Below are 26,617 nucleotides of genomic sequence, written 5' to 3' on the forward strand. Positions count from 1 at the left end.
TTTTTATTTAGAAAATTTATTTTATTTAAAAAGTATACATATAAGTCCCAAGATAAAAAGTTCTAAACATAGATTTTAAAAGAGCATAATGGAAAAAAATATAAATATTTTCTGTTCCTATTTATATCTTTTGTGCATTTATTGTCTTTTCTAAGGTTGGTATTTTTCTTTGTTTTGCAATTTGATCCATACTTAAAGTAAAAAAAATTTAAATATTATAGAAAGGTATAAAGCAAAAAGTAAAAATTCCCTTCACTCCATCTTCTCCTCAGATATTGGTGAATCTCCTCTCAAACTTTCAACCACATAGATACATTTTTGTTTACAAACCAGAAAGCCATTAACACTAACTCTTTAAAGGCTGCAGCTGAGTTGGTGAGATGAAGAATTATGTAGATTAAGGCTGCTGTCTTCCTGTAGAATTTTTTGAGGGATTCCACTTTTTTTTAAAGCACATCCTTCCTGTTCCACTCACTGAAGCTGCCCCATTTATCTCATCTTGCTTTTAACTATTAGGCCTGTTTGGCAGAGGCAATATACATTTTTAAAAATTTAAGATGTTTAAAATGCCATTAGCCATTAGCACCTGGAATTCGAGGCAGAACGGCATGAGGCAGGCAGCCTTTCTTGCCACAATCCCAGTTTTGACAAGCCTCAAAAACACTGTGTACAATATTTGAGACACAAATTCATTAGGTATGGTCTCAGGACAGCCTGCTCTTATTTAATACTTGTGCGCTTGTGGTTTTGCACAATGGATGGGTACTAGAGTTTGCCTTGGATACTTGGTGTTGATTAGATTGTTCTGAAATTTGGTTATGCTTAGTCAAAAAATTCTGTTTATTGTTCTTCAGCAAGAATAGATGTAACCACTTTAAAAATAGTTACATTGTTTTCCAGATTAAGTAAATATCTCAATTAGGAGAGTACATAATTTTATTTTTAGTTGTAGTTTTTGAGATGGAGTCTCACTGTCGCCCAGGCTGGAGTGCAGTGGTGTGATGTCGGCTCACTGCAATCTCCGCCTCCCAGGTTCAAGCGATTCTCCTGCCTCAGCCTCCCGAGTAGCTGGGATTACAGGCAAATGCCACCATGCCCAGCTAATTTTTGTATTTTTAGTAGAGATGGGGTTTCACCATGTTGGCCAGGCTGGTCTCAAACTCCTGACCTCAAAAGATCCATCCACCTCGGCCTGCCAAAGTGCTGGGATTACAGGCATGAGCCACTGCAACTGGCATATTTTTAAATTGGGATATGAGTACATATTTTTAAATTGGGAATGAGGATAACTCTTGTTTTAGAGCATGTGCTTTAGTGAACTGAACCTTGGACTGATGGTTACAAGGAGTATGTAATGAACTTTCAGGCTATGAGTCCTAAATCCTGACCCTGTCCTAAAAGAAAGAGGGAATTTCCAAAGTCTTTATCTTAGCAATGACACCCACTGAAATAGAAAAGTGGTGGAGCGAGGAATGGATGCTTGCCTTTGTTGTTGGCCTGTTATTAGTGAATCCCAAGATAGCAGGCTTCCTGAAGATTGTTGTAGAGGTTTTCAGTGTTTTCAAGGATCCCCTTTTCAGCTTGAAAATAATGAACACCCTTCACCTGACTACAGTTATCTTTTACCTATTCGATATAGAGATCATGAATGATGCCTAAAGCATACATTCATCTATGTTAATAACTCTATTGTCTTTGATGGGTATACAACTCAGATAGATTTGGAATTACTACCTTAAGGCACAATTTCTCCTTAATGTTGTCTCAGGCTTTGGCAAAATTTAGTTTAAAGGATATGAGTAGTGCTTTAAAAAATATTCCCTCCACAGTCTCCATGCCACCTTTAATAACAGAGTCATTCTCTTCTTCCTTAAATATCCTTATCAGACCTTCTAAAAGGAAGCTGTTATTAATGAAAGCGAAAAGCAGCTTGTAAGAGGAGAAATTATGCAGTGACGGGGGGAAAAATCCCTGAACAAATATTTTCTCTTCATAATTGGAAGTGGAAGAGAAAAAGTGAACGGGGATAGAAATAAACCAATAAAATATGTAAACTAATAAATATGTAAACAGTTTTGCAGAGGCTGATTTATATTTTAGCAAGCCTCTCTATTTGCTATGATCCCCAAGTTTTCTTTTCAGAGAAACTATAATGCTGATAATACCAGTTTTTACTCACAAGATATTAATATCCAATGATATTTGGTAATGCTTGTTCAAATACAGGTCAAACATCCCTCATTCAAAAATCCAAAATCTGAAATACTCCAAAATCCAAAACTTTTTGAGTGCTGACAACACCACATGGGTCGCTAAGATAGTGACACCTTTGCTTTCTGACAGTTCAATGTATACAAACTTTGTTTCATGCACAAATTGTTAAAAATATTATATAAAATTCCCTTCAGGGTATGTGAACAAGGTATATATGAAACATAAATGCCTTTTGTGTTTAGACTTGGATCTCATCCCCAAGATATCTCATTATGTATATGCAAATATCCCCAAATCTGAAAAAATCTGAAACCTGGAACACTCCTGGTCCTAAGCATTTCAGATAAGGGATACTCAACCAGTAGTGCTACATCCATCTATATATACAAAGCCACCAGGAGAACCAGTCCATTTGGTAAAGTCTTCTGTACTGTCCTTCACAGCTTAGATTCGATCTTTCCTTAAAGATGTACCCAGGATACACAGGAGTGTGAATCTGGGCTGACTCAAAGCTCTTCTTTCGAAGGCTTTTTCCTGTGGCACTGGCAGATGGCTGTGTTATCTTCTGGCTGAGGAACAAGTTCCATTCCATCACGTACTTCGGGTTTGCTGGACTGGCGCTCGGCATATTTCTGAAATGTGGGTTTAAAGGGAACTGAAAGGTTAGTTCACACTTCATTCTGTTGACTCCCCCACCCACTCCCATCCGCAGTCACGCCATCTTTTCTAGTTGCTCTGTGTCTTCAGACTAAAACCAAAGGTCTGGTTTATTCCAGTCCTAAAGTTACATTTTAACTTTAGCTATCACAGGCACTAGTGATAATTCATAATCTAGCAAGAAACCCCAGTCCACAATTTCATGTGTTGGTTGGAAGCCTCTACAAAAGGGCTTAACAACAGACCTTATAAAAGGCCTGAAACAAACAGCAGCTTGCATTTATCTTACACTTGTTAATGAATAATTAACTTTGTTGAATACTCAAGCCAGCAAACAAACAAGATAACCATCTGAAAAGTTGGCAGTCTCACACATCCTTTCCTTTAGGCCTATAGTCACACACATTTTTGAATGGCAACAGGTCTGTGGAGTGTTCCTCCACTGTGGCCCTGAGTGAAATATTTCTATAAATGAAGTTGGGTGTTTTGTTTTGTTTTGTTTTGTTTTTTGAGACACCGTCGGCGGGGCACGGTGGCTCAAGCCTGTAATCCCAGCACTTTGGGAGGCCGAGACGGGCGGATCACGAGGTCAGGAGATCGAGACCATCCTGGCTAACCCGGTGAAACCCCGTCTCTATTAAGAAATACAAAAAACTAGCCGGGCGAGGTGGCGGGCGCCTGTAGTCCCAGCTACTCGGGAGGCTGAGGCCGGAGAATGTCGTGAACCCGGGAAGCGGAGCTTGCAGTGAGCTGAGATCCGGCCACTGCACTCCAGCCTGGGCGACAGAGCGGGACTCCGTCTCAAAAAAAAAAAAAAAAAACAATTAAAGCTAGACCAACAGAGGGGACAGACCAATTTAAGGGAAGGAAGGGCTGCTTCTAGTAAATAGTGTAACTTATCATTTTTATTTTTCTATGAAAATGAAAATATGAGAGGGTAGTATCCACAAGCATCTAGGGAAATTTACTTTTATTATGCCTACAGGAAAATAAATTTAGGTTAAAAACAAGAACATAATTTCCTTTTTTTAATCCTTCCTGTCTAGATTTTTCTGAGTAAAACTTAAGGTAGTTACTCAAAAGACCAATCCTCGGATTCCCAGTAAACACTGTAATTCAGGATTCAGCCCTAAGGTGTTAGAACTGTTATACATATTTTTCATTAGTTTGTTTGCTATAGCAAGCTAAATATTTGCATTCTGCCTTGTACTGTAAAGGCATGAATCTTAAGTATCACGGAGAATAAGGAGGCCACATTTTAACTAAAAAGGGATGTTAATGATCTCCAGTCCAACCGTCTTGTTTTCCAGATAAAGAAAAATGTTTTTCTCTGAGGTTCCAGAACACCTACACTAGGAATTCAATAAAGCATTTAATCTATATTTGTGAGGGCTCCCAGCATCATTTTTCATAATATGGAATAAAGATGAAAATATGGAGGCCACATCTGGGCATGGTGGCTCACACCTGTATCCCAGCACTTCAGGAGGCCAAGACAGGCAGATCACCTGAGGTCAGGAGTTCAAGACCAGCCTGGTCAACATGGTGAAACTCCGTTTCTACTAAAAATACAAAAATTAGCTGGGCATGGTATCGCGTGCCTGTAATTCCAGCTACTTGGGAGTCTGAGGCTCCCAAGAATTGCTTGAACCTGGAAGGCAGAGGCTGCAGTGAGCTGAGATTGAGACACCGCACTCCAGCCTGGGTGACAGAGTGAGACTTTGTCTCAAAAAAACCAAAAAATATATAAACAAAAAACAAAAAAAGGGGGCCACCAAATGAAGACTTAGCACTATCTTTCCCTAGGCAAGAGACTTGGCTTAGCCAGCCGGTCCATAGGCTGACTCTGAGCCCTTCAGGAAGCCAGGCAGGAAGTGTACAGGCCAAGCGGGTAGTCTGAGGACACCTGACCCAGCAGTGTGGACGGACACTCTGAACTGACCTGCAGTACTTGGTAATAGTAGCAGTAAAGCCTGTGTGGCTGTAGTAGGTCCCTAGCCATCAACTGTCCTTCTTTTGCAATCTTGTTGGCTTCTTCATCATTTTCCTGAAAGGTTAAAAAAAAAAAAAAAATGAATGAAAATTACTACTAAGACCCACAAAGAGAGGGTTAAGTGTGAGGTGGGACAGATGTGGGGTTGAAAGTGAACAGCATGGGAAAGACAGAACATAATGGAATTATAACTTAAGAATGAGGCTACAGGGGCCAGGTGCGGTGGCTCACGCCTGTAATCCCAGTACTTTGGGGGCCCAAAGCTAGAGGATCACTTAAAGTCAGGAGTTCAAGATCAGTCTGGCCAACATGGTGAAACCCCATCTCTACTAAAAATACAAAAATTAGCTGGGTGTGGTGGCAGGCACCTGTAATCCTAGCTACTTAGGAGGCTGAGGCACGAGATTCCTTGAACCCGGGAGGCGGAGGTTGCAGTGAGTGGAGATCGTGCCACTGCATACCAGTCTGGGTGACAGAGTGAGACTCTGTCTCAAAAATAAATAAACAAACTAACAAATAAATAAATAATGAGGCTACGGGAAGAGAGTATTTTCCTAGACATCTCTGTTAAAAGAAATGATCACATGTTTGGCCCCTTTTCCACAGTACGAGGAAACCACTCCTCCCCACAGTGCAACAACCCACGTGCAGCCCCTATTGTGACCATCTTGGTACTTTCCTGGCCACCCAGGAAGTACTCTTCAGCTTCCTCATCTGTCCCACCAGCCTATTTCCTCTCTGCATGATAGTAGAATGAATACGTTTTCATGTTATAATACCTTTTAAAAGCTCCATGCAAATATGCAGTCAAAGCCAAAAAGTTGTGTTATAAAATGGTAGCTATAAAAGACTGTATTGCTTTTGTAACCAAAAAATTCAGTCATTAGTACCCACAGGCTGTTCATTCAGTACCAGAAATAGTCAGCATTCCTAATTATACTTTTGGAAAATGGTTAATCTTCTACCATGCTGTCTGCAGGTAAGCCATTTGCGAGCAACTGAGGCTTTTACGAAGGGTCACAAAAGTGATTCTGCCTCAGGCATCCGATTATTTCCATAACCATATATTGTTTCTTAGAAACTTAGTATAAAATCTCATAATGGAAGGGTACATTTTTGTAGTTTTATAATAAAATGCAACAGTTTTTTTAATACTTTTACTTTTAAAAAAGGAATTCCTATTTTATGGGAAACGTGATTTTTGCGTTATATAACACACATTCATTAAGAATTTGTGCCTTTTTTCTAACTGGGGATAAGAAAAGAGTACTGTAATTGCCTGAGATGTTTTCTTGTTCATAAAGCACCTTAACTCTGGTCTTTCAATCAGTAATTTGCATTTTGTATGCTCTTGTTTGTATGTGTAAACATAGCATTTAGAAAATCTGTATTTTATATAAGGCTGGACTTCAAATCTTCTGAAAATCTTCAAAAATGTTGATAGAGGGTATGCAAAATGATTCTGATGCTGATTCTTTAGATATTTCAAGGGAACAGCAATTTCAGAAAATAATATTTCTTTTCATTCCATTATGTCAAATCAAATTGTGTTGTGATGGAACTCATCTAACTAACACTGGTAAATTTGTTATTGCTTAAAGAAATAAAAATTGCTGGAAGCATACCTTAGCCCATTTAACTTTCTCTAATAAATCACTCAGATTTCTTTTAATTGGAACGTAATGCTTCCAAGGTTCTAGTGCCATGTAGAAATGTTCATAATATGGCGAGTCCTGCTTTAAAACCAGACTGTCGCCCAGCATGAGATACGGATATCTGTAAGCAGCCACGGTCCCATCCACATTTACTTGATACTTGTACTGGAAGATGAAAAACAAACATAAACAAACTTTCAGTAGTCATTTGCTTCACTTCTGCTTCTCATCAACACCGTAATACCAACTACAGAGGAATTATTTTCCAACTTTGGTGTTTAAAAGTTTTATTTTATAACTTACATCTTCTCTTTGTATAAAAATCACAAGCAGTCTTTCTCAGATTAATTTTAAGAAATATATTGTTTAAAGCTAAGATGCAAAATTTTTGGAAAAGGAGTGAAGACCTATTTCAATCATGTCTCTGTAATATGGAATCCAGATTTCCGGATTTCAGGTAGGAAAACTATTTTTTCTTTTTAAATTTTAATTAATTAGGTTTTTTTTTTTTTTTTTTTTTGAGACAGTGTATTGCTCTGTCACCCAGGCTGGACTGTAGTGGTGTGATCTTGGCTCACTGCAACCTCCGCCTCCTGGGTTTACACAATTCTGGCGCCTCAGCCTCCTGAGTAGCTGGGATTACAGGCACCCACCATTGCAGCCAGCTAATTTTTTTCCTATTTTTAGTAGAGACAGGGTTTCACCATGTTGGCCAGGCTGGTCTCAAACTCGTGACCTCAGATGATCTGCCCACCTCAGCATCCCAAAGTGCTGGGATTATAGCCATGAGCCACTACGCCCAGCCGGGAAAACTATTTACAAAATTTTTAAAGCTGAATACTGATAACAACGAACACTTTCATTTATTCATTATTTCATCTGTTCCTTATATGCAGTCTGTGAAACAGGCAGGCATTGTCTTTACTTTACAGTTTCAGAGCTGAGGAGACAGAAACTTGGAGATGTTTAAGGACTTGGGCAATGCTGGCAACACAGTAGGAAAGCTGTCTGCATATTTGTTGGGTTAATATACTTTGTTTTCCATTTCAAATGCAGTTTTCATAGGCATTAAACCTCATTCAATTATAATAATCTGAAGCAGGTATTATTAACCCCTTCTTTTTGTTTTTACAATTGAGAAAACTGGTATTCAGAGACATGTATAAACCTCATTCTCTGAGTCCAAATCCCCTGTTCTACTCATTATCTGGGATGAAGAGGACACACTCCCAGATTTGGTAAATAATTTTTTCTCAGATAATTGGTACAAGGAGTTTTTGAGCCCATCAGGTTTTGTCACATTGTTCACATCTCTCCTCTGGGCCTCGTGATAATGTTCTGAAGGAGTAGGTAGGCATCACATGGGTTTAAAGACCAAGGTGCCAAGACAGGAAGGTCCCATAGTTGGTAGCAGAGGCAGGATAGAAGCAGGCCTTGAACCCTAATCCCAACTCCCACTTTACATATATGGAATTTATACTTTTTCTATTTACAAAAGACATTTGAGATCACTTTATGTAAAAGGTATATAAATTCCCAGTTTATTAAAGCAAATACAAAAAAAAGAAAAAAAGAAAAAAAATGACATAAATACACCAAAATCCCAGGTTAATCCTTGTACTATATTTTGAGAATTAAGTACAGTTCTGAGTTATTTGGTAAACTTAACAATGAAAGAAGGAAACCACAATGAATTTTGTAATTCCTGATATCTATTAAGAAAGTGTGAACATGTGTGTCAGTTCACAAGACAGGAGAAATTTGCTGAAGCTCACCTATTTTGGTAGACTTTTAATACAAAATTTTATCACTTCATATCCATAGAAGAAGACTCAAATGCATACCTTAAAGAAATCAAAGAAACCCATCAACTTGGCTTTTCCAAGCTCCTTTTCTTTCTCTTGGAAAAAGAAATATCCTGTAATTCCTGCATCTAGTAGCTGAGGATTTTCTTTGGACAGCTGTACCAACTGAAGCCTCTCCTCTCGGCTGTCTCTACCTCTGAAGAAAGCTCTCTCTGTTTTGTTGATCCAGGAAGGCCCTACAAGTTTGAAGCCATTAAAAAATTATGATTATGAATTTGACATTTTAATACGGTAAGCATAATCCTCTTTAATCTACTGTTGTCATTTAAGATGTTAAAGCTCTTTTATCATCAACTCATCTTCTAAAGTAGATGCTATTTCAAATAAAATATGGGATTGAGTCTCAATTTGCCAGAAGAACTTTCAAGTTTAGATTTTCAAAAAAATAGTCCTTTTATTTGCTGTATTATATAAAAGAAGGCTCTAATTTCATCTATTTGTCTGCTAGTGAAAGCTCATGCAAGTATTGGTATATTCTGTTATATAATACTAGGAAATACCTGAAATAATGTCGGACCATGTTCAAAGCAAAAAGAGATTCAGTGACTTGGCCCACTCACAAAGGCATTAGTTTCTTCCATTTTCTGTGTTTCACAATAAAACGTGAGCTAGGTCTTTGTTCTTACATAGGGTAACCAGAAAAAACTAAATAACTGAGTAACATCCACAAATCTTTAATCCCTAGGTTGGTCAGAATTTTGAATACAAGAAAGACTTTTTCTAATATGCTACTGAATGCAAACATATATGTATAACCCACTCTCTAAGCTTTTTCTTCATTAATTAGCCTTGCATTTCCCTGAATACCTGTATTTCCCTGAATAGAGAGGAGATCATTTGTAACACCCCGCATGGCTTCAAGCGTGGAGTGGGTGATGTCATAGGTTGGGAGGACAACATCTCTTGAATCCAGAGAGCCACACCATGAAATGATAGGTATGGGGCTGGGGGTTCCATTGACTTTTCGATGCTCCAAGGGCCAATCTCCAAGATTAACATAAAATTCTAAATCTGGGAGAAGGACCTAAATAAATATATAAACAAACATCAGTGCTGGGAAGATCTCAGTCTTTGGTACTAAATACAATAGTTCTTTGGTTTTCTTACATATTCTGACCAGGCTAACCATTCAAAAACAGCAAGAGAAGAGAGAAGAATGCCTGTCAATTTGTCATCTGTGAGGATCCTACATGGCAAATTCACTTAACCAGGAGTCAGCTACCTCTGTCCAGAGGTGTATTTAAAATTCGGTGTTTGAGGCCAGGCGTGGTGGCTCACATCTGCAATCCCAGCACTTTGGGAGGTCGAGGCAGGTGGATCACTTGAGATCAGCAGTCTGAGAACAGTCTGGCCAACATGGTGAAATCCCATCTCTACTAAAATTACAAAAATTAGCCAGACTGGTGGCAGACACCTGTAATCCCAGCTACTTGGGAGGCTGAGGCAGGAGAATCGCTTGAACCTGGGAGGTAGAGGTTGCAGTGAGTCGAGATCATGTCACCGCACTCCAGCCTTGGCAACAGAGTGAGACTCCCTCTCAAAATGACAACAAAAACAACAACAAAAAAACAACAAACAAAAAAATGAAATAAAATAAAATGTAGTATTAGAGAAGTGGAAATTGTGTAGAAAGGTATGAATGAGTAGCTTTGAGAACCTTTTTTTCCAGTTGCCTAAGAGAATCTACAAAGTTATAACCAAACCCTTGTTTTCCTTCACTGTTCTCCCTCTTTACCTCATATGCGCTTGCCTCTGGAACCTGCCACTCCGTTTCCATCTCCACGATCAATGTCTCAGTTTAGGCCCTCATTTCTTGCCTACCTAGATCGTTGCAACAGCTTCCTTACTAGGTGTTCTGATTCTGGCCTCTTCATACTGTAATCTGCTCTCCACAGGGCTGCTCAGATTTCCAGAACTAAAATTAATTCCAAAACTAACATTTCTAAAATAACTTGGTTAATGTCACTACCAAGCTCAACAGAACCTTAAGCCTATGGCACGAGATCTCAACTCTCTGGCTGGCATTCAAGGCCTCACTATCTTGTTCCAGCTTGGCTATAAGCCTCATGTTTCATCTGCCCACATACCAGGAAACCTCAGGCTACTCTCTGAAAATGCCATCCACCTCAACATGTAATTCCCTTCATTTGGAATGTTTTACTTATTTAACTTGGCAGTCTCCTTTCTAATCCTTCAAGCCCAGATCTAACACCACCTCTTCTAAGACTCACCCTCCTCCGGCACTTAAACCCGAGGTACTTACTTTTCTTGAGGCCTATCATCATATTGGGATATGATCATTTGTTTGTATTCACATCCCACTCCCACTTCCAAACAACAACAAAAAATTTCCACTAGAGTGGGCTACTCAAAGACTAGGACTGAGTCTCATTTATCTTAGATTTATGTCTTCCCCAGCCACTGGGCAAAGAACAAAAGGAAAGGGTGAGAGATGTGAATATTCACCCTCTTGCTTCCCTGTCATCATCATCATTATTATTATTATTATTATTATTATTATTATTATTTTGAGACAGGGTTTCGCTCTGCCACCCAGGCTGGAGTGCAGTGGTGCGATCTCGGCTCACCACAACCTCTGCCTCTCAGGTTCAAGTGATTCTCGTGCCTCAGCCTCCGGAGTAGCTGGGATTATAGGCATGCGCCACCACGCCTGGCTAATTTTTGTATTTTTAGTAGAGATGGCGTTTCACCATGTTGGCCAGGCTGGTCTCAAACTCCTGACCTCAAATGATTTACCTGCCTCGGCCTCCCAGAGTGCTAGGATGACAGGTGTGAGCCACCGTGCCCAGCCTCCCTGCTATTATTTACAAACTCATTAATAAACTCCACATTGGAAGTACTCACTGTGGAGTAGGGTTTCTCAAGTTCACATTATTGACATTTGGGGTTAGATGATTCTTTGCTATGGAGTTGGGGGGTGCTATCCTTTGCATTGTAGGATGCTTATCCACTAGATGATAATAGCAATCCCTGAGCTGTGACAACCAAAAATGTCTCTAGACATTGGCAAATGTCCTCTGAGGGGCAAAATCATCCCTGGTTAAAATCTACTGCTATGAAACCAGCAACATGGGTTAAAGAGGCAAGAATACAGGGCACAGTTGACTAGTTGTAGCCCAGGAAGAGAGCACTACCTTTAGGAGCAGATGCCCATCATATGCTTGTATCCTCACATTGTGGGCTGGTGGCAGAGGGGTTGGGGACTGCTATTTAAAGTAAGAACTGACTGCAGGCACACAGTCAGCATACTTGGGGAACTGTATAACATATCAGGAAAACTGTGCTTTGGTTTTTGGTTTATAAAAATCCCTTGGCCGGGCGCAGTGGCTCACGCCTAGCACTTTGGGAGGCCAAGGTGGGCGGACCACGAGGTCAAGAGTTCGAGACCAGCCTGACCAACATGGTGAAACCCCACCTTTACTAAAAATACAAAAATTAGCCAGGAGTGGTGGTGCACGCCTATAATCCCAGCTACTCGGGAGGCTGAGGCAGGAGAATTGCTTGAATCCAGGAGGCAGAGGTTGCAGTGAGCCGAGATCATGCCACTGCACTCCAGCCTGGGTGACAGAGAGAGACTCCGTCTCAAAACAAACAAACAAACAAGCTCCCTTGATGGTCTCTCTGAGTAAGAAAGATAAATATTGCCCACCTCCATCCCTCACCCTGTATGATCAGAAACAAGGACAAAAGGTAGTTTAAGTTGCTCTGCTTAAGAGGAATTTAGAGTTCTGCAAATGTGGAAAGAGAGGTTGAATAGTAAGATAAGGGGGTGCTATTGGGGGATGTGGAGAGCCTGAAAGACAGGGGGCCTAACCACATTAGTGAGAGGCTAAGACCTTAAGGTCAAGGACAGCCACGAGAAATTCCCAGAGGCAAGCATGACTGAGAGTCTGATGAGTACAGAGATGTCTGTTTTTAAATATCAGGATTTTTGTTTGTTTTTTAGTATGTACTGGTGGAAAAAAAAACAACCTGTTGCTGGTACCCCAAGCTTTGACACAATGTTCCATGCACGCTATCTTCTAGGTATGCTTAGGGTAAAGCCAGGAAAACGTGTTCTACGTTCAAGTCATTTTGAGGTGAAGAGAAGAAAACAGCTGCAGAAGGTGAAATCTAAACAGGAGTGGTATTCAGCAGGAACAGAGAATTTAAAGCGACCTCTCGGTATGGTTGTACATGCCTATAGTCCCAGCTAGGACCAAGGCTGAGGCAGGAGGATGGCTTCAGCCCAAGAATTTGAGACCAGCCTGCACAACACAGCAAGACCCCATCCCTATTTTAAAAAATAAATAAATAAATAAGAGACAGTTCTGTTTGGATACTGTAAATATAGACTATTAAAAAAAAGAAGAAGAAGTAACCTTTTTATAAATGTCTGGAAGCTCAAAGAAACCTTGGGAGTGTCCTGTACGGCATACCTACCTGGAATGGGGGCTCAAGCCACTTTAGTTTATTATATTATATTTATTTATTCGAGATGGAGTCTCACTCTGTCACGCAGGTGGGAGTGCTGTGGCGCAATCTTGACCCACTGCAGCCTCCACCTCCTAGGTTCAAATGATTCTCCTACCTCAGCCTCCTGAGTAGCCGGGATTACAGGTGCCCACCACCACGCCCAGCTAATTTTTGTATTTTTAGTAGAGATGGGGTTTTGCCATGTTGGCCAGGCTGGTCTTGAACTCCTGACCTCCAGTGATCCACCCGCCTCAGCCTCCCAAAGTGCTGTGATTGCAGGTATGAGCCACCATGTCCAGCCTCGAGCCACTTAATTTTAAATCTTACAGGAAAGTGAGATCCACAAAGGTGGAGAACATACGAACACTCAGGTTGCAAATATCTTAGATGCCCATTTCTCAGCCTAAAATCTGTTTCATCCTTTGTCATTATAATTCTAAACATTTAAATGTGTATACCCAAATAATTAAACTGTATTATCAATTCATTCATTCTCCTACCTTTCTTGTCAATGATAACAAAATCTCATCAGAGAACATCTTGAAGTCTGTGTATTTCCCTAAAGATCTCCGGTAAATATGGTTATCAAGAATTGTATAATGAACAATGGCACCTCTCTCATCCCCAAACCTTTTGGGGACTTCGTTTAGCATTTGCTGGAGATTGATGCTGGGAAAGGAAGCAAAATCTTTTGCGATCTGTGGTTCCTTAGTTGGACAAGAAAGAGTTTTCTGCCAGGCCTGAGGATCTTCCGGACACTCACAGTACTCATGGTACACTGGTCCTAGGGAAGGAAAACATGAACAAGGCCGCACTCCATTAGCAAGCACCACAGCACAGGGAGTCGCTTCTGTCTCTGCTTCTTGGTGAATTCTAAGAATATCCAGAGATAATCTGCCCTAGTCAAATCAGTGGTGTACGTGATTATGTTAGAGTCCTATACTTTTACTTTCCTTTTCACACCACCTTGGATAACACAATTTAGTATATGCCCTCTCCCAATCTAACCTACTCTCAGTCACTTAGCTGATAAATTCATTTCTAGTAAGGTATAAATGGCTGGCAAACATAAAACAACTTACCTTTTAGGAAGGAGAAAAAGAATGTATTAATTTTTAGACATTATGTAGACCAAAAATAAAATTCTAAGCCTCCTAGATCATCCAAATGGATCCCTCCTTTTGGCCAAGGGCATTCCAAAGTTAACCTGAAAAACTAGTTCGGCCATGAAGGGAAAGGGGAGACAGGCATGCCTCATTATACCCTCCTCCCTTTTGGAATTCAGGCCCAGCTGACCAGCATTAACATCAACACAGACCTTGGTGAACTGACTCTTTAAGTCTAATAAGAAACATTTGCAATCTCTTCTCTGTAGCCTGCTACCTGGAAGCCTCATCTGCATGATAAAATCTTGGTTTCCACAAACCCTTATCATAAGCCCAGACATTCCTTTCTATTGATTCTAAGTCTTTAGACAATAACTTAATTTTTTCAACCAACTGCCAATCAGAAAACCTTTGAATCTACCTGTGACCTGGAAGCTACCGTCAACCACTCCCAACCACACACACCCCTTCCAGTTGTCTCTCCTTTCCAGACCAAACCAATGTACATCTTACATGTATTGATTAATGTCTTATGTCTCCCTAAAATGTATAAAACCAAGTTGTAGCCTGACCACCTTAAGCACATGTTCTCAGGATGTCCTGAGGGTTGTGTCATGGGCCATTGGTCACTGAGTCTGAGAGGTGGGGAACAATAAGGTAAGCCCTACAGTTCCTACAGCCTATTGCTTAAGGGAGCTTCGAGGCTGTAGTGCAGGGTGGGAGACTGTAGGCAAAACCAGGTAGTCTCACTGAGTTGAATATTTGGCTCAAAATAAATCTCTTCAAATATTTTAGAGTTGGACTCTTTTCTTTCTCTCTTTCTTTCTTCCTTTCTTTCTTTTCTTCCTCCCCTCCTTCCTCCCTCCTTTCTTTCTTTCTCTCTCTCTCCCTCCCTCCCTCCCTCTCTTTCTTTCTTTTTCTTTTTTTTGTGGCAGGGGGACACAGTCCACTCTGGCTGAGACTGGCAGAGTCACCCAGGCTGGAGTGTAGTGGTGTGATCTCAGCTCACTGCAACCTCCACCTCCCAGGCTCAAGCGATTCTCCTGCCTCAGCCTCCCGAGTAACTGGGATTACAGGTGCACACCACCATGTTTGGCTACTTTTTGTATTTTTACTAGAGATAGGGTTTCACCATGTTGGCCAGGCTGGTCTCAAACTTCTGACCTCAAGTGATCCACCTGCCTCAGCCTCCCAAAGTGCTGGGATTACAGGCATGAGCCACCGTGCCTGGCCATAAATTTGACTCTTTGCATTGACAACAAGTAACAGGGACTGATGTACCATCCCACCTGAAACAACCAGAAAATACCCCCACAAAACATATGAAACAATAATTTTTTGTTGTTTTTGTTATTGTTTTTTTGAGATGGAGTCTCACTGTGGTGCCTAGGCTGGAGTGCCGTGGTGTGATCTCGGCTCACTGTAACCTCTGCCTCCTGGGTTCAAGTAATTCTCCTGCCTCGGCCTCCTGAATAGCTAGGACTACAAGCACTCACCAACACACCCAGCTAATTTTTTGTATTTTTAGTAGAGATGGGGTTTTGCCATATTGGCCAGGTTGGTCTTGAACTCCTGATATCAAGTGATCTGCCTGCCTCGGCCTCCCAAAGTGCTGGGATTACAGGTGTGAGTCACCACACTTGGCCTTAAACAATAGTTTTTAAGGCACTAGGTATTAGGCAATGAAGGACAGTGAGTCTGAGAGATGGGGAACAAATAAGGTAAGCCCTATAATTCCTACAGCCTACTGCTTAAGGGAGCTTTGAGGTTGTAGTGCAGGGAGGGGGCCTGTAGGCAAAGGCAGGCAGCCTCACGGAGTTGAAGAGACAGTGCTGACAGTCCAGGAAGACCAAGGCAGCTCTAGACTTTGTAGGACAGAGTATCTAAAAAGGAAGCACTGCACAGAGAGAACATTAGAGATCTATAGGAGGTCCTCTTCACATATTAAGCAGAACATATGATCAGTGCATATGATCAGTGCATGTTGGATGAGTTCTTCCCCTGTACTGGTTCCAAAAATAATACAGTTTAATTATTTAGGTATAACATCTAAACGTTTAGAATGATAATGACAAAGGATGAAAACAGATTTCAGGCTGAGAAATGGACATCTAAGATATTTGCCACCTGAGTGTTCATATGTTCTTGGGGAAGACAGGGGAAGAACCCATCCAAAATGATCAGAGGGAACAGTACTTACCAGTGGGTACCAGCCAGACTGGAAAGCCTTCTAATTCATAGGGCTTGGGTAAAGTATGCAGAAGGGTATTGCCTCAGTAGCCGGGAATAATTAGCCCTAGACTAAACATGGCAATAGCACCACCTAACAAATTGTAAAAGCAAAGCTTGGAAGGATTAAATTATTTCCCAGTAATGTAACTGCACCCCAGAAACGAGTTCAAGAAGATGAAAAAGCATCAAGAGGTGAAAACTAGACTGTATAGGATTGACAACAGATTGTACATTGCAGAAGAGAATATAATAGAATTTAGAGACAGTAATAGAAACTATACAAAATGAAACAAAGAGAAAAAATAATTTAAAAAATGAAAAGAGTATCGATGAAACATAGGATAGTTTCAAGCCCAATATATGGGTAATTAGTATCCTTGAAGGTAAGGTGGAATGGAACAGAAAACATATTTGAAGCAATCATGGCCATAATTTTTCTAAATTTGATGAAATTTAAATCACTTGGATGACTTAAATTCCAAGAAGTTCCACAAATCCAAAACACAGGAAACATTAAGGAAACTGCACCAAGGCACATAATAATCAAACTTCTCAAAAGAACTGATAAAGAAAAAACCTTAAAAGCAACACAGATGAACAAAGATAAGGAAAATGCTAGATTTATTGTTAGAAGCAATGCAAGTGAGAAGACAGTGGAACCGCATCTTTAAAGTCTCAAAAGAAAAAAAACCCCTCAACCTATAACTATAACTAGAGACAATGTCTTTCAAAAACAAAGGCAAACTAGGCCGGGCATGGTGGCTCATGCCTGTAATCCCAGCACTTTGGGGAGCTGAGGCAGGAGGATCACTTGAGCACAGGAGTTGGAGATCAGCCTAGGTAACATAACAAGACCCTGCAGAAACAAAAAAATGTTTTGGAGAAACAAAAAAATATTTTTTTAATTAGCTGGGCATGGTGGTGTGTGTCTGCAGTCCTAGCTACTCGAGAGGCTGAGGTAGGAGGTATGCTTTAAGCAGTTTTTGTTTCTGTTTTATATTTTTTTGAGACAGGGGGTCTCACTCTGTCCCCCAGGCGGGAGTGCAGTGGCACGATCACAGCTTACCGCAGCCTCAACCTCCCTGGGCTCCGGTGATCCTCTTACCTCAGCCCCCTTGAGTAGCTGGGACTACAGGTATGTACCACCACACCCAGCTAATTTTTTGTAGAGACAGGTTTTTGCCATGTGGCCTAGCCTGGTCTTGAATTCCTGGGCTCAAGTGATCCCCTGGCCTTGGCCTCCTAAAGTGCTGGGATTATAGGTGTGAGCCACTGCACATAGCCTAGCCCAGCAGTCTGAGGTTGCAGTGAGCTTTTTTTTGAGATGGGAGTCTCGCTCTGTTGCCCAGGCTGGAGTGCAATGACGTGATCTTGGCTCACTGCAACCTCCACCTCCCAGGTTCAAGCGATTCTCCAGCCTCAGCCTCCCGAGTAGCTGGGACTTCAGCATCTGCCACCATTATGCCTGGCTAATTTTTGTATTTTCGGTAGAGACGGGGTTTCACCATGTTGCCCAGGCTGGTCTTGAACTCCTAAGCTCAAGCCATCCACCCGCCTCTGCCTCCCAAAGTGTTGGGATTACAGGTGGGAGCCACTGCGCCCAGCCTGCAGTGAGCTTTGACTGTGCCACTGTACTCCAGCCTGTGCCATAGAGCAAGACCCTGTCTCAAAGTAAACAAAAAACAAATCAAACAAACAAAAGGCAAAATAAAGTTTTTTTAGACATTCAAAAGCCAGAAGAATTCATCACCAGCATTCTCACAGTAAAATAAGTATTAATAAAAATTCTTTAGGCAGAAGGCAAATGTTACTAGATGGAAATACGGATCTACACAACGGAATGAAGAGTTTTGCAAATAGTAACTACGTGGGTGTTAATACACAAGATTTCTTATCATTTAAATCTCTTTACTTAATTTTCTTTCCCTTAAAATTTAAATTGAGCTCCAGGAGGTATGGATACAATGTTTACTCCAATGCACATGACTTTGAGGTCATCAGGTTTAGGCCATTCTGAAAGGCATGGGACCTATACATAAGGCTGACTTTGCAGTATATAATAATCCTTACCTTTCAAAATATAGGGAGACTGAGCCACATGTTCATCACCATAAAGAACCTCTATCTTCAGCCCTTCATTGACAGTTTCATACATCCGATATCTCATCAAAAATGTTCCATCGTTCCTGTCCAAAGGTTTAGGGACATGTATCCGGACCAACTCTTTGGGTGAAAGAGATTTGACTACTACTTTGAATGGTGTTTGACCTAAAAGGAAAAGAAATATAAACCACTCTACCATGTCATGATTATGATTTACAATTTTATTGGATAGGTGTTATTGGATAACTTAAATATGTTGCTTATTCCTGCAGCATTGGTGGTTTAAAAAAAATCATTTACTTTTGGAAGATCTTTGAGGCCAGGAACTATCATGTCTGGTTCATGCATTCTTTTTTTTTTTTTTTTTTTTTCTTTTTTGAGACAGGGTCTTGCTCTGTCACCCAGGCTGGAGTGCAGAGGTGCAATCCTAGCTCATTACAGCTCCAGCCTCCTGGGCTCATGAACCTCCTGCCTCAACCTGCACCAGCCCCATGCATAGGTGGGACTACAGGAGTGTGCCACCATGCCTAGCTAATTTGTTTAATTTTTTGTAGAGATGGTGGGGGGCGGGATGGGTTGGAGGGGGTCTTGCTATGTTGCCCAGGCTGATCTCAAACTCCTGACCTCAAGCAATTCCCACTGCCTCAGCCTCCCAAAGTGTTGGGATTACAGGCTCGAGCCACAGTGCTTGGTCTGGTTCATGTATTCAAACCACGGATCAGACTCAACATTGATTTACTGCATGAACAAAAGCAATTCATTTTTTGAAAGCAAATAAAAAATAAACTTTTTGCTTGTTTAGTCTTTCCTCCTTTGGGTAGGATTAAAGCCCAGATAATTAAAAACCCATGGACTCTAAGCATGACAGATTTCTATAGTAATCGAACTTTCTCCTTGTAAAATAAACACAAGCTTTCTTTGTATACCATTTCAGTGTCTAATAACCTTCATTTCTGTGAAAATTTCCCCATTTATTAAGCCCAAATTTCAAGTGGTACTTCTAAGCCCATTTCCTTAGGTAGAGAGAGATTATAGCTAGTTACCAGACTCTTGTACAAGTTCACACACATACACACACACAAACACACACATACACATCTTTGCAAATACTAGAGATTACTTCTGAGTCTGTTTGCTCAGCTTGAAATGAAACAGCTACACTGTAATAATCCATTCCACCTTTAAAGTTTTGTGGGGTTTCTGTTCTAGGTAAATAATACCTATTTAACAAACTTTCCCTTTCCTATTTGCTGACATTTTGGCTTTGAAATGATACTGCTGTGATTAATGCTATTGTGGCCAGGAATAAACTTTGAAACTTCTTCCTTCAGAGAGTGCAGTGGATATACCATTTAGATCACCATATCAAAGGGAAATGCTAAAAAAAGTAATGAATCCTCTGAAATCCCCAGTCCTAGCAAACAGAAAATTGTGACCAAAGTTGTTTTTCACTTCACATCTATCATATTATAAAATTTAGAATATTTAAAATATATCTTTTGAGATTACTAAACAAGTTTGTGAAATTCTTAGTTTCTAAATCTAGTAAGTATAAGATCTACTTTCTTTTGATCTTTAAGGGTTTTTCTTGTGAGTTCGCAGAAATGTTTCTCAGTCTCTTCAATTTAGTAATAACAATGTGGTATCTGACATCTTGCTATTAAATATTAATAATTGAGTACCAAACATAAACATTTTAGGATCCATGAAACAAGTATGATAAAATTATGAAAGAAATCTGCTAACCTAAATGAAGTATAATAAACATGGAAGATGCTATAAAGTGGTAATAATTTAATATGAAATTATTAGAAATGTTGGCCAATTACCTGAACTGAATAAATGAAACACATAAATTATTGCTTTGCATTATTTCCCACATGGTTTCAGAAAGGCAACATGGCGCAGCAGATTGAAATCTGGACAGGAAAGTCTGGGAATTGGAAAGCCATTTCCATTGCTCCCTCCCCAAACTGGAAATGTACAAAAAGGTTTTCTTATTTCCTGATCAAACAGTCTTATTCGCCATACATTATTATTTTAAATAAACAAAACAGATATAAGACAAGAATATTATTGACTGTGACTTTTGGGAAAGACATACAGAAAAAAACAACTAGCTCCAAAATGCATCAATTATTTGTAAATTGAAAGTATTAGATAAATAATTATGGTCGCTTCCAGTTGTAATATTTTTTGTCGCTGAAATACCATTTAAAAGTCACATTTCAAAATGTATGTATACAACTATAATATAGCCATTGGAAATATATATTTTAAATATTCAGTTATTTTTTATAGTAATCTTTCATGCCTGTGTCATTGTTGACACGAAATTAATGTTAGAATTAATGCAAGATAATACTGATCAGGACTGAAATAGAAATAAGGAATCCTAACCTCACAAAAGAGAAAATGAGAAGAGTGAAATTTCTAATTGCTTCAAATGGAAGGAATGAAAATTCTCATTAGCTCTGGGGACTAATATAGTGGGATAGAATTGAGGCTCAGTGGCTGGGCGTGGTGGCTCACGCCTGTAATTCCAGCACTTTGGGAGGCCAAAGTGGGCAGATCACGAGGTCAGGAGTTTGAGACCAGCCTTACCAACATGGTGAAACCCCTTCTCTACTAAAAATGCAAAAATTAGGCGGGCATGGTGGCACACACCTGTAATCCCAGCTACTCAGGAGGCTGAGGCAGGAGACTCACTTGAACCCAGGAGGCGGAGGTTGCAGTGAGCCGAGATTGCACCATGGCACTCCAGCCTGGACAACAGAGCTAGACTCTGTCTCAAAAAAAAAAAAAGAATTGAGGCTCAGCTTGAGTTTTCTACTCAATAAATTCAAACTTAAGAAAAATAGCTGACTGGATGAGAATGCAGTGACTATGTAGACAAAAGGAGGCTGGTAGTATCAAAGTGTTACATCATTAGAATCCGAAATCTTGAACATGTTTGATTTGGTAAGAAATCAAATGCATATTTAGAAATTAACTTAGTATTTTTATGGGCTTGAGACTTTCATACGTATTTTCTGTGTCATTTATTTCCTACAAGAAATTTGAGGTAGGTATCTGTCACTCCCATTTTATAAATCAAGAAACCAATGCTCCAAGAAGTAAAGTAACTTGCCCAAGGTCACATACATAATGAGCAGAGGAGCCAATATTTGAATGTAGCTTTGCAGCAGTCACAGTTGGAGGAATACTTCTGGCACTTTGGATACATTGGAGTCATCTCCTCCTCTGTTGTTTAGGAAGTTCATTAAGGCTCTCTACAGCTGCAACAAAACTGTTGACCCCACATGGTCAAGGGAAACAAAATCCCAGAAGGCCAAGGTATTGTACAATGAGGCTAAATGGAAATCCTCCTAAAATATCTGGCTAGCTGCCAACGATGAACACCCTCCAACATCTTATTGTAAACTGACGCACGACAATCATATTAAGGATGATGTGATAAAACAGAAAAAGCAATGAAGTAGAAGTTCAAAGGGCTGTTCCTCCGTTGGCTCTGACACATTCGCTGTGGAGCCCACCAGGCAAGGCATTTTAGCTTCACTGAGCCCAGTTTCTTATGTGTAAAGACAGTAATATCTATCCTTCCTACCTTACAAGACTATTTTAGAGGACAAATTAAGCAAGGCATAGTACAAAACACTAAAGTGCTACACAACCAGGAGGTAAGATTGTTTTATGACGATATTATTACTGATGAAGACAGAAGACTGAGTAGAAAATAACTATTTATATCCTTCCATCTTGACATATTTCAATCATTCCTCCCTCCACCCCTTCCTTCTTTTCATCTATAATACTCAGCATCTCTGCCAGGCATTGTGCTAGAGGCTGGGAATATAACAGTATCAACAGGTACTGCCTACATTCATAATTGAAGGAAATGTTCAATTTAAGTAAGAGTTTACTGAAAATAAAGATACAGGTTTTTTTCTTCCCCCATCCAAGGGCAAAGACCTTGTAATTTCAGTCTGTGAACCCCAGTTTGAGATGTCCTGCTTGAGATCACTGAAGTTCACAATATTTTTGTTATCTGGGTACTTGGATATATGTAGCATAATAGTGGCATTCAGATAAATTCTACACTTTGAATGGGAGTGATAATAAGGAAAACTCTCTAGTTGTGTACAACAGGCTATAGCTTGAGAAGATTTTCCTCTTTTCCAATTCATTCTTTTTAGTTCTTTTGTGTGTTTGTGTGTGTGTGTGTGTGTGTGTGTGTGACAGAGAGAGAGAGAGAGAGAGAGAGAGATGGGGTCTCACTCCGTCACCCAGGTTGGAGTGCAGTGGTGCAATCTCAGCTCAATGCAACCTCGGCCTCCCAGGCTCAAGACATCCTCCCACCTCAGCCTCCCCAGTAGCTGGGACCACAGCTGGGCACCACCACGCCTGGCTGATATTTTGGATGTTTTTGGTTGCCCAGGCTGGTCTCAAACTTCTGAGTTCAGGCAATCTACCTGCCTTGGCCTCCCAAAGTGCTGAGATTACAAGGCATTCAATTGGTTCTTGAAGAGGGAAAGACCTCAGGAATTGGAAGTGAATGTTGGTGGCAGAAATGTAAGAAACTAGTTGGGTGAGTTTTCAAAACTATAGGGCAGCTTTTTAATTGGAAGCCAGAAATCAAGAGGCCTGAAAGGAAACAAAGGGAATCCAAAGGAATGAAAGTAAGGTTGTCCGAAAAGTCTTCATTTTATTTATTTATTTAGAGAAAGGGTCTTGCTCTGTCGCCCAGGCTGGAGTGCAGCAGCACAATCATAATGCTCTGAAACCTTGAGCTCCTGGGCTCAACTGATTCTCCTGCCTCAGCCTCCCAAGTAGGTAATTTCTTAAATTTTTATTTTCAGTAGAGATGGAATCTTGCTATGTTGCCCTGGCTGGGAAGTCTTTCTAAGACTAAAAAAAGGAAAAGTCATAGATCGCAGGGGTAAACCAAGCAGAAACATAAATGTAACTTTCCTTCTGTTAAGATATTTAATAGAAACTGTTTGTAAACTGTTTTTCATTTGTTTAAATAATATATTTATGTGTATATATAATATATATGTATATATAAATGTACACACAACTTTTAAGTCATGTATCATTTGGATCTTAATTGAGAGTCTTTAATATATATCAGAGGTTGGCAAACTATAGCTAATCCAGCTCACTGCCTGTTTTTGTAAATCCTGTAAGCTGACAATGATTCTTATGTTTTTAAAATGGGGACGGGCACGGTGGATTATGCCTGTAATCCCAGCATCTGGGGAGACTGAGGCAAGAGGATCCCTTGAGCCCAGGAATTTGAGGCTGCAGTAGCTATGACTGTACCACTGCACTCCATCCTGGGTGACAGAGACCCTATCTCTTAAAAAAAAAAGGGGGGGGGGTGGGTGTGGTGGCTCACTCCTGTAATCCCAGCACTTTGGGAGGCTGAGGCGGGTGGATCATGAGGTCAGGTTGAGACCATCCTGGCTAACACGGTGAAACCCCGTCTTTACTAAAAATACAAAAAATTAGCCAGGTGTGGTGGCGGGCGCCTGTAGTCCCAGCTACTGGGGAGGCTGAGGCAGGAGAATGGCATGAATCCAGGAGGCGGAGCTTGCAGTGAGCAGAGATCACGCCACTGCACTCCAGCCTGGGCGATAGAGCGAGACTTCATCTCCAAAAAAAAAAAAAAAAAAAAAAAAAACGGCAGGGGGAGGGTTGGAGAAAAATCAAAAGAATAATATTCTGTAACTTATGGAAAATTATATGAAATTGAAATTTCAGTAGCCATAAAAAGTTTTATTGTAACATAAACGGGTTTGTTATAGGTCCATGGCTACAAAGCAGAGCTGAATAAATGTGAGAGATGATATCACCTACAAAGCCTAAATTATTTACTATTTGGCCCTTTAAAGAAAAAGTTTGCGAAACCCTGATATACACACATGCGTTTCAGTCAATACAGTCGGAATTATTTTCCCTAAATGCGTATCATGCATATGAAACCAGATGTCTGAGTCTTTAGGGTCTAACTGGTAGACACGTTATCAAAGCAATGCTCAAAGACAACTTCAGGAGTGGTGTTCTGAATCAAATGTAGAACACAAGCCCCTGAGTTGGTTAAGGGAGAGGCAGATTCTCGCCTCGGCGCAGATTTCTCCAGTGGCTCTCTTTTATCCAGTTATAAAGTCATTTGCTTGGCATTCAAGACGCTTGAAGACCAGTGGCTACAATGAACTAGCCTTTTCTGCTCAGTATCATTAAATTACAGTCCTTATTTTCCCGAACACCACGGTCTCTTACGCCTGTGTGCTTTTGCACATGCCGGGGCGTCCACCCACATGCCTGCCCACAGCAAACCTTCTCATCCTTCAAGTCTCTGCTCCTGAAACCTTCCTGGACTTCTCCAGTCTCTGGCAGTGCTTCAATGTTGCCCCTGCACTCTGTACATACCTTCAATTATCTTGTACAGTGATCAGTTATTTGCATGTCTTTTACCAACAGACTGTAAGTTCCCTGATGGGCAGGCATTTTCATCCTTAAATCCCCAGTGGAATTACCAAACGCAGAAGTAGACATCAAAGAAGTATTTCTTGAATGAATGAAATTTTAAAAATCATTAAATCTAAAAGTGAATTATGTTTGGCTCCTAAATTCTCTGCTTTGCCCAACTGTCAAGACCCCCTTACCCCTTTCACAAGCTGGGACACACTTCTGGCAGCTGTGTTCCCAGCAGGACTAGCAGGGGCAGAGGCACTGGGTTATTCTAATTGTCTCTTCGCTGATAAAACAAGGAGCTAGTTGGCCAGAGCCCTAAACTTAGGCATACATTAGCAAATCCTGACTGGCAACAGCGTGAAACCAGCAGGACAAGTTTTAAGAAGTTGCAAAGGTAAGACGTGAAGGACAACATGGGAGGAGGACCGGGCAGAAAGGGAATCAGGACGAGATCCATCTCACCCTCGGTGGAGGGAAAACCGAATGATTTCTACTGAGTTTCCCTAGTTTCTGTAATCTGCTTTCAAGAACTCAGAACTAAAAAGGAAACAAAAAACTAACACTTAAACCCCTCCTCCTTCCTACGGCTCTGACATTTCCTCTGCGTAAGAGTTCGTTGCTCCAAACCCATCAGGCCTAAACCGTGTAATCCGACGCGATCCGTGGGCTTGATGACTCACCACTGGAAAGCGCTCCCTGCAATCCCTCACAGTTCAGACAGCTAAGTCAGAGATGAAAGCCAACGTGTGACTCACGGCACACTCCTCGTAACGCCCGGGCGCCGTCCATTCGCAACATCAACCCCTGCACATCAAATGCGGAAGCGCCCTTGAAGTTCATTCATTCATTCCATAAACTTTTGTGGTGATTTTTGCCCGCTTTGATTACGGGCGGGAGAAGGGAAGAGGAGCTGACCAGACCCAAAAAGGAGCGACACACGCCGAGGAGGGACGCCACGCAGGCCGCGGGCGGACTCCCGGGCGGCGGGGACGCGCGGGGACCCGGCCGCGGGACGAGGGAGGCCGGCGGCCGGACACTACCTGGGGGCGAGCGAGTGAGGTTCTGGCCCTCCGAGTTGACCGCCTGCAGGTAGAAATAGCGGACCGGCAGGACGACGGCCGCCTGCAGCCCGGGCCCCCACACCAGGCTCCGCGGCGCGCTGACCAGCACCTCCGGGGCCCCCGCGGCCACCAGCAGGGCGAGGCGCAGCTGCAGCAGCAGGGCCCAAGGGAGGCTGCGCATGGTCGGCGGGGCACAACTGTGGTCCAGCTCCGCGGCGGCGAGGAGGGGCCGGGAGGGCCGCGGGCCGGGCGGGGACTGGGGCCCACCGAGGGGCGGGTCTTTCGGGCGGGAAAGATTGCGGCGCAGGCTCCCTTTCCCGCCCTCTGTCCGGCCCCGGCTCCAATCACCCACTGCGCGCCCTGCAGGGGTCGGCGATGGGCGCGCCCCTTCCTCCCCGCAGCCCCATAGGCCCGGTGGAGGAAAGGGGTGGAGAGGCCCGCACAGAGACCGAGCTGCGAGTGTGCGCTGTTGATTGCCAAGGCCTCGGGCACGCCTGGCCTCGACCTCCGGTGGTCTTTCTCCTTATTTTTCTTCCTTCTTTTCCTTCTCTTTTCTTTCTTTGTTTTTGTACAGACAAGCGGGCTGGCTCTGTCGCCTAGGCTGGAGTGCAGTGGCGCGATCACAGCTCACTGCAGCCTGGAACTTCTGGGCTCAAGAGATTCTCCCGCCTCAGCCTCCCGGGTAGCTGGGACCAACTATAGGCACACGACACCACGCTGGCTAATTTAATTTATTATTATTATTATTATTATTATTACTATTACTATTATGGGT

General features: G+C 41.6%; 1 protein-coding gene across 4 annotated transcripts; it reads right to left on the reverse strand.

The window, feature by feature from the left end:
• Window positions 1–26,100, reverse strand: POGLUT3 (protein O-glucosyltransferase 3). Of its 4 annotated transcripts, none has more exons than XM_005579549.5 (8): window positions 25,822–26,100; window positions 18,269–18,466; window positions 13,361–13,644; window positions 9,192–9,408; window positions 8,364–8,560; window positions 6,490–6,684; window positions 4,814–4,918; window positions 1–2,846 (listed from the first exon to the last, which is right to left on the reverse strand). In XM_005579549.5, the coding sequence occupies exons 1-8, from the start codon at window positions 26,021–26,023 to the stop codon at window positions 2,721–2,723; spliced, it is 1,524 nt and encodes a 507-aa protein (XP_005579606.2). In that variant the 5' UTR covers window positions 26,024–26,100; the 3' UTR covers window positions 1–2,720. The 4 variants fall into 4 exon arrangements, with proteins under 4 accessions (XP_005579606.2, XP_005579607.2, XP_015291156.2 ...); XM_005579550.5 differs by having other exon boundaries at window positions 25,537–26,100; XM_015435670.4 differs by having other exon boundaries at window positions 25,462–26,100.
• Between the last annotated feature and the right edge of the window lie 517 nt (window positions 26,101–26,617).

This window comes from Macaca fascicularis, chromosome 14, assembly GCF_037993035.2.
Source record: "Macaca fascicularis isolate 582-1 chromosome 14, T2T-MFA8v1.1".
Classification (NCBI taxonomy): domain Eukaryota; kingdom Metazoa; phylum Chordata; class Mammalia; order Primates; family Cercopithecidae; genus Macaca; species Macaca fascicularis.

Excerpts from the sequence above, each read along its gene's own strand:
- POGLUT3 (XM_005579549.5), bottom strand. The coding sequence starts at position 26,023 with ATGCGCAGCCTCCCTTGGGCCCTGCTGCTGCAGCTGCGCCTCGCCCTG. Across the intron at positions 18,467-25,821 it reads CCTCACTCGCTCGCCCCCAG|GTCAAACACCATTCAAAGTA; the intron begins GTAGTGTCCGGC and ends TTTTCCTTTTAG. Across the intron at positions 4,919-6,489 it reads AGAAAGTTAAATGGGCTAAG|GAAAATGATGAAGAAGCCAA; the intron begins GTATGCTTCCAG and ends TTAACCTTTCAG.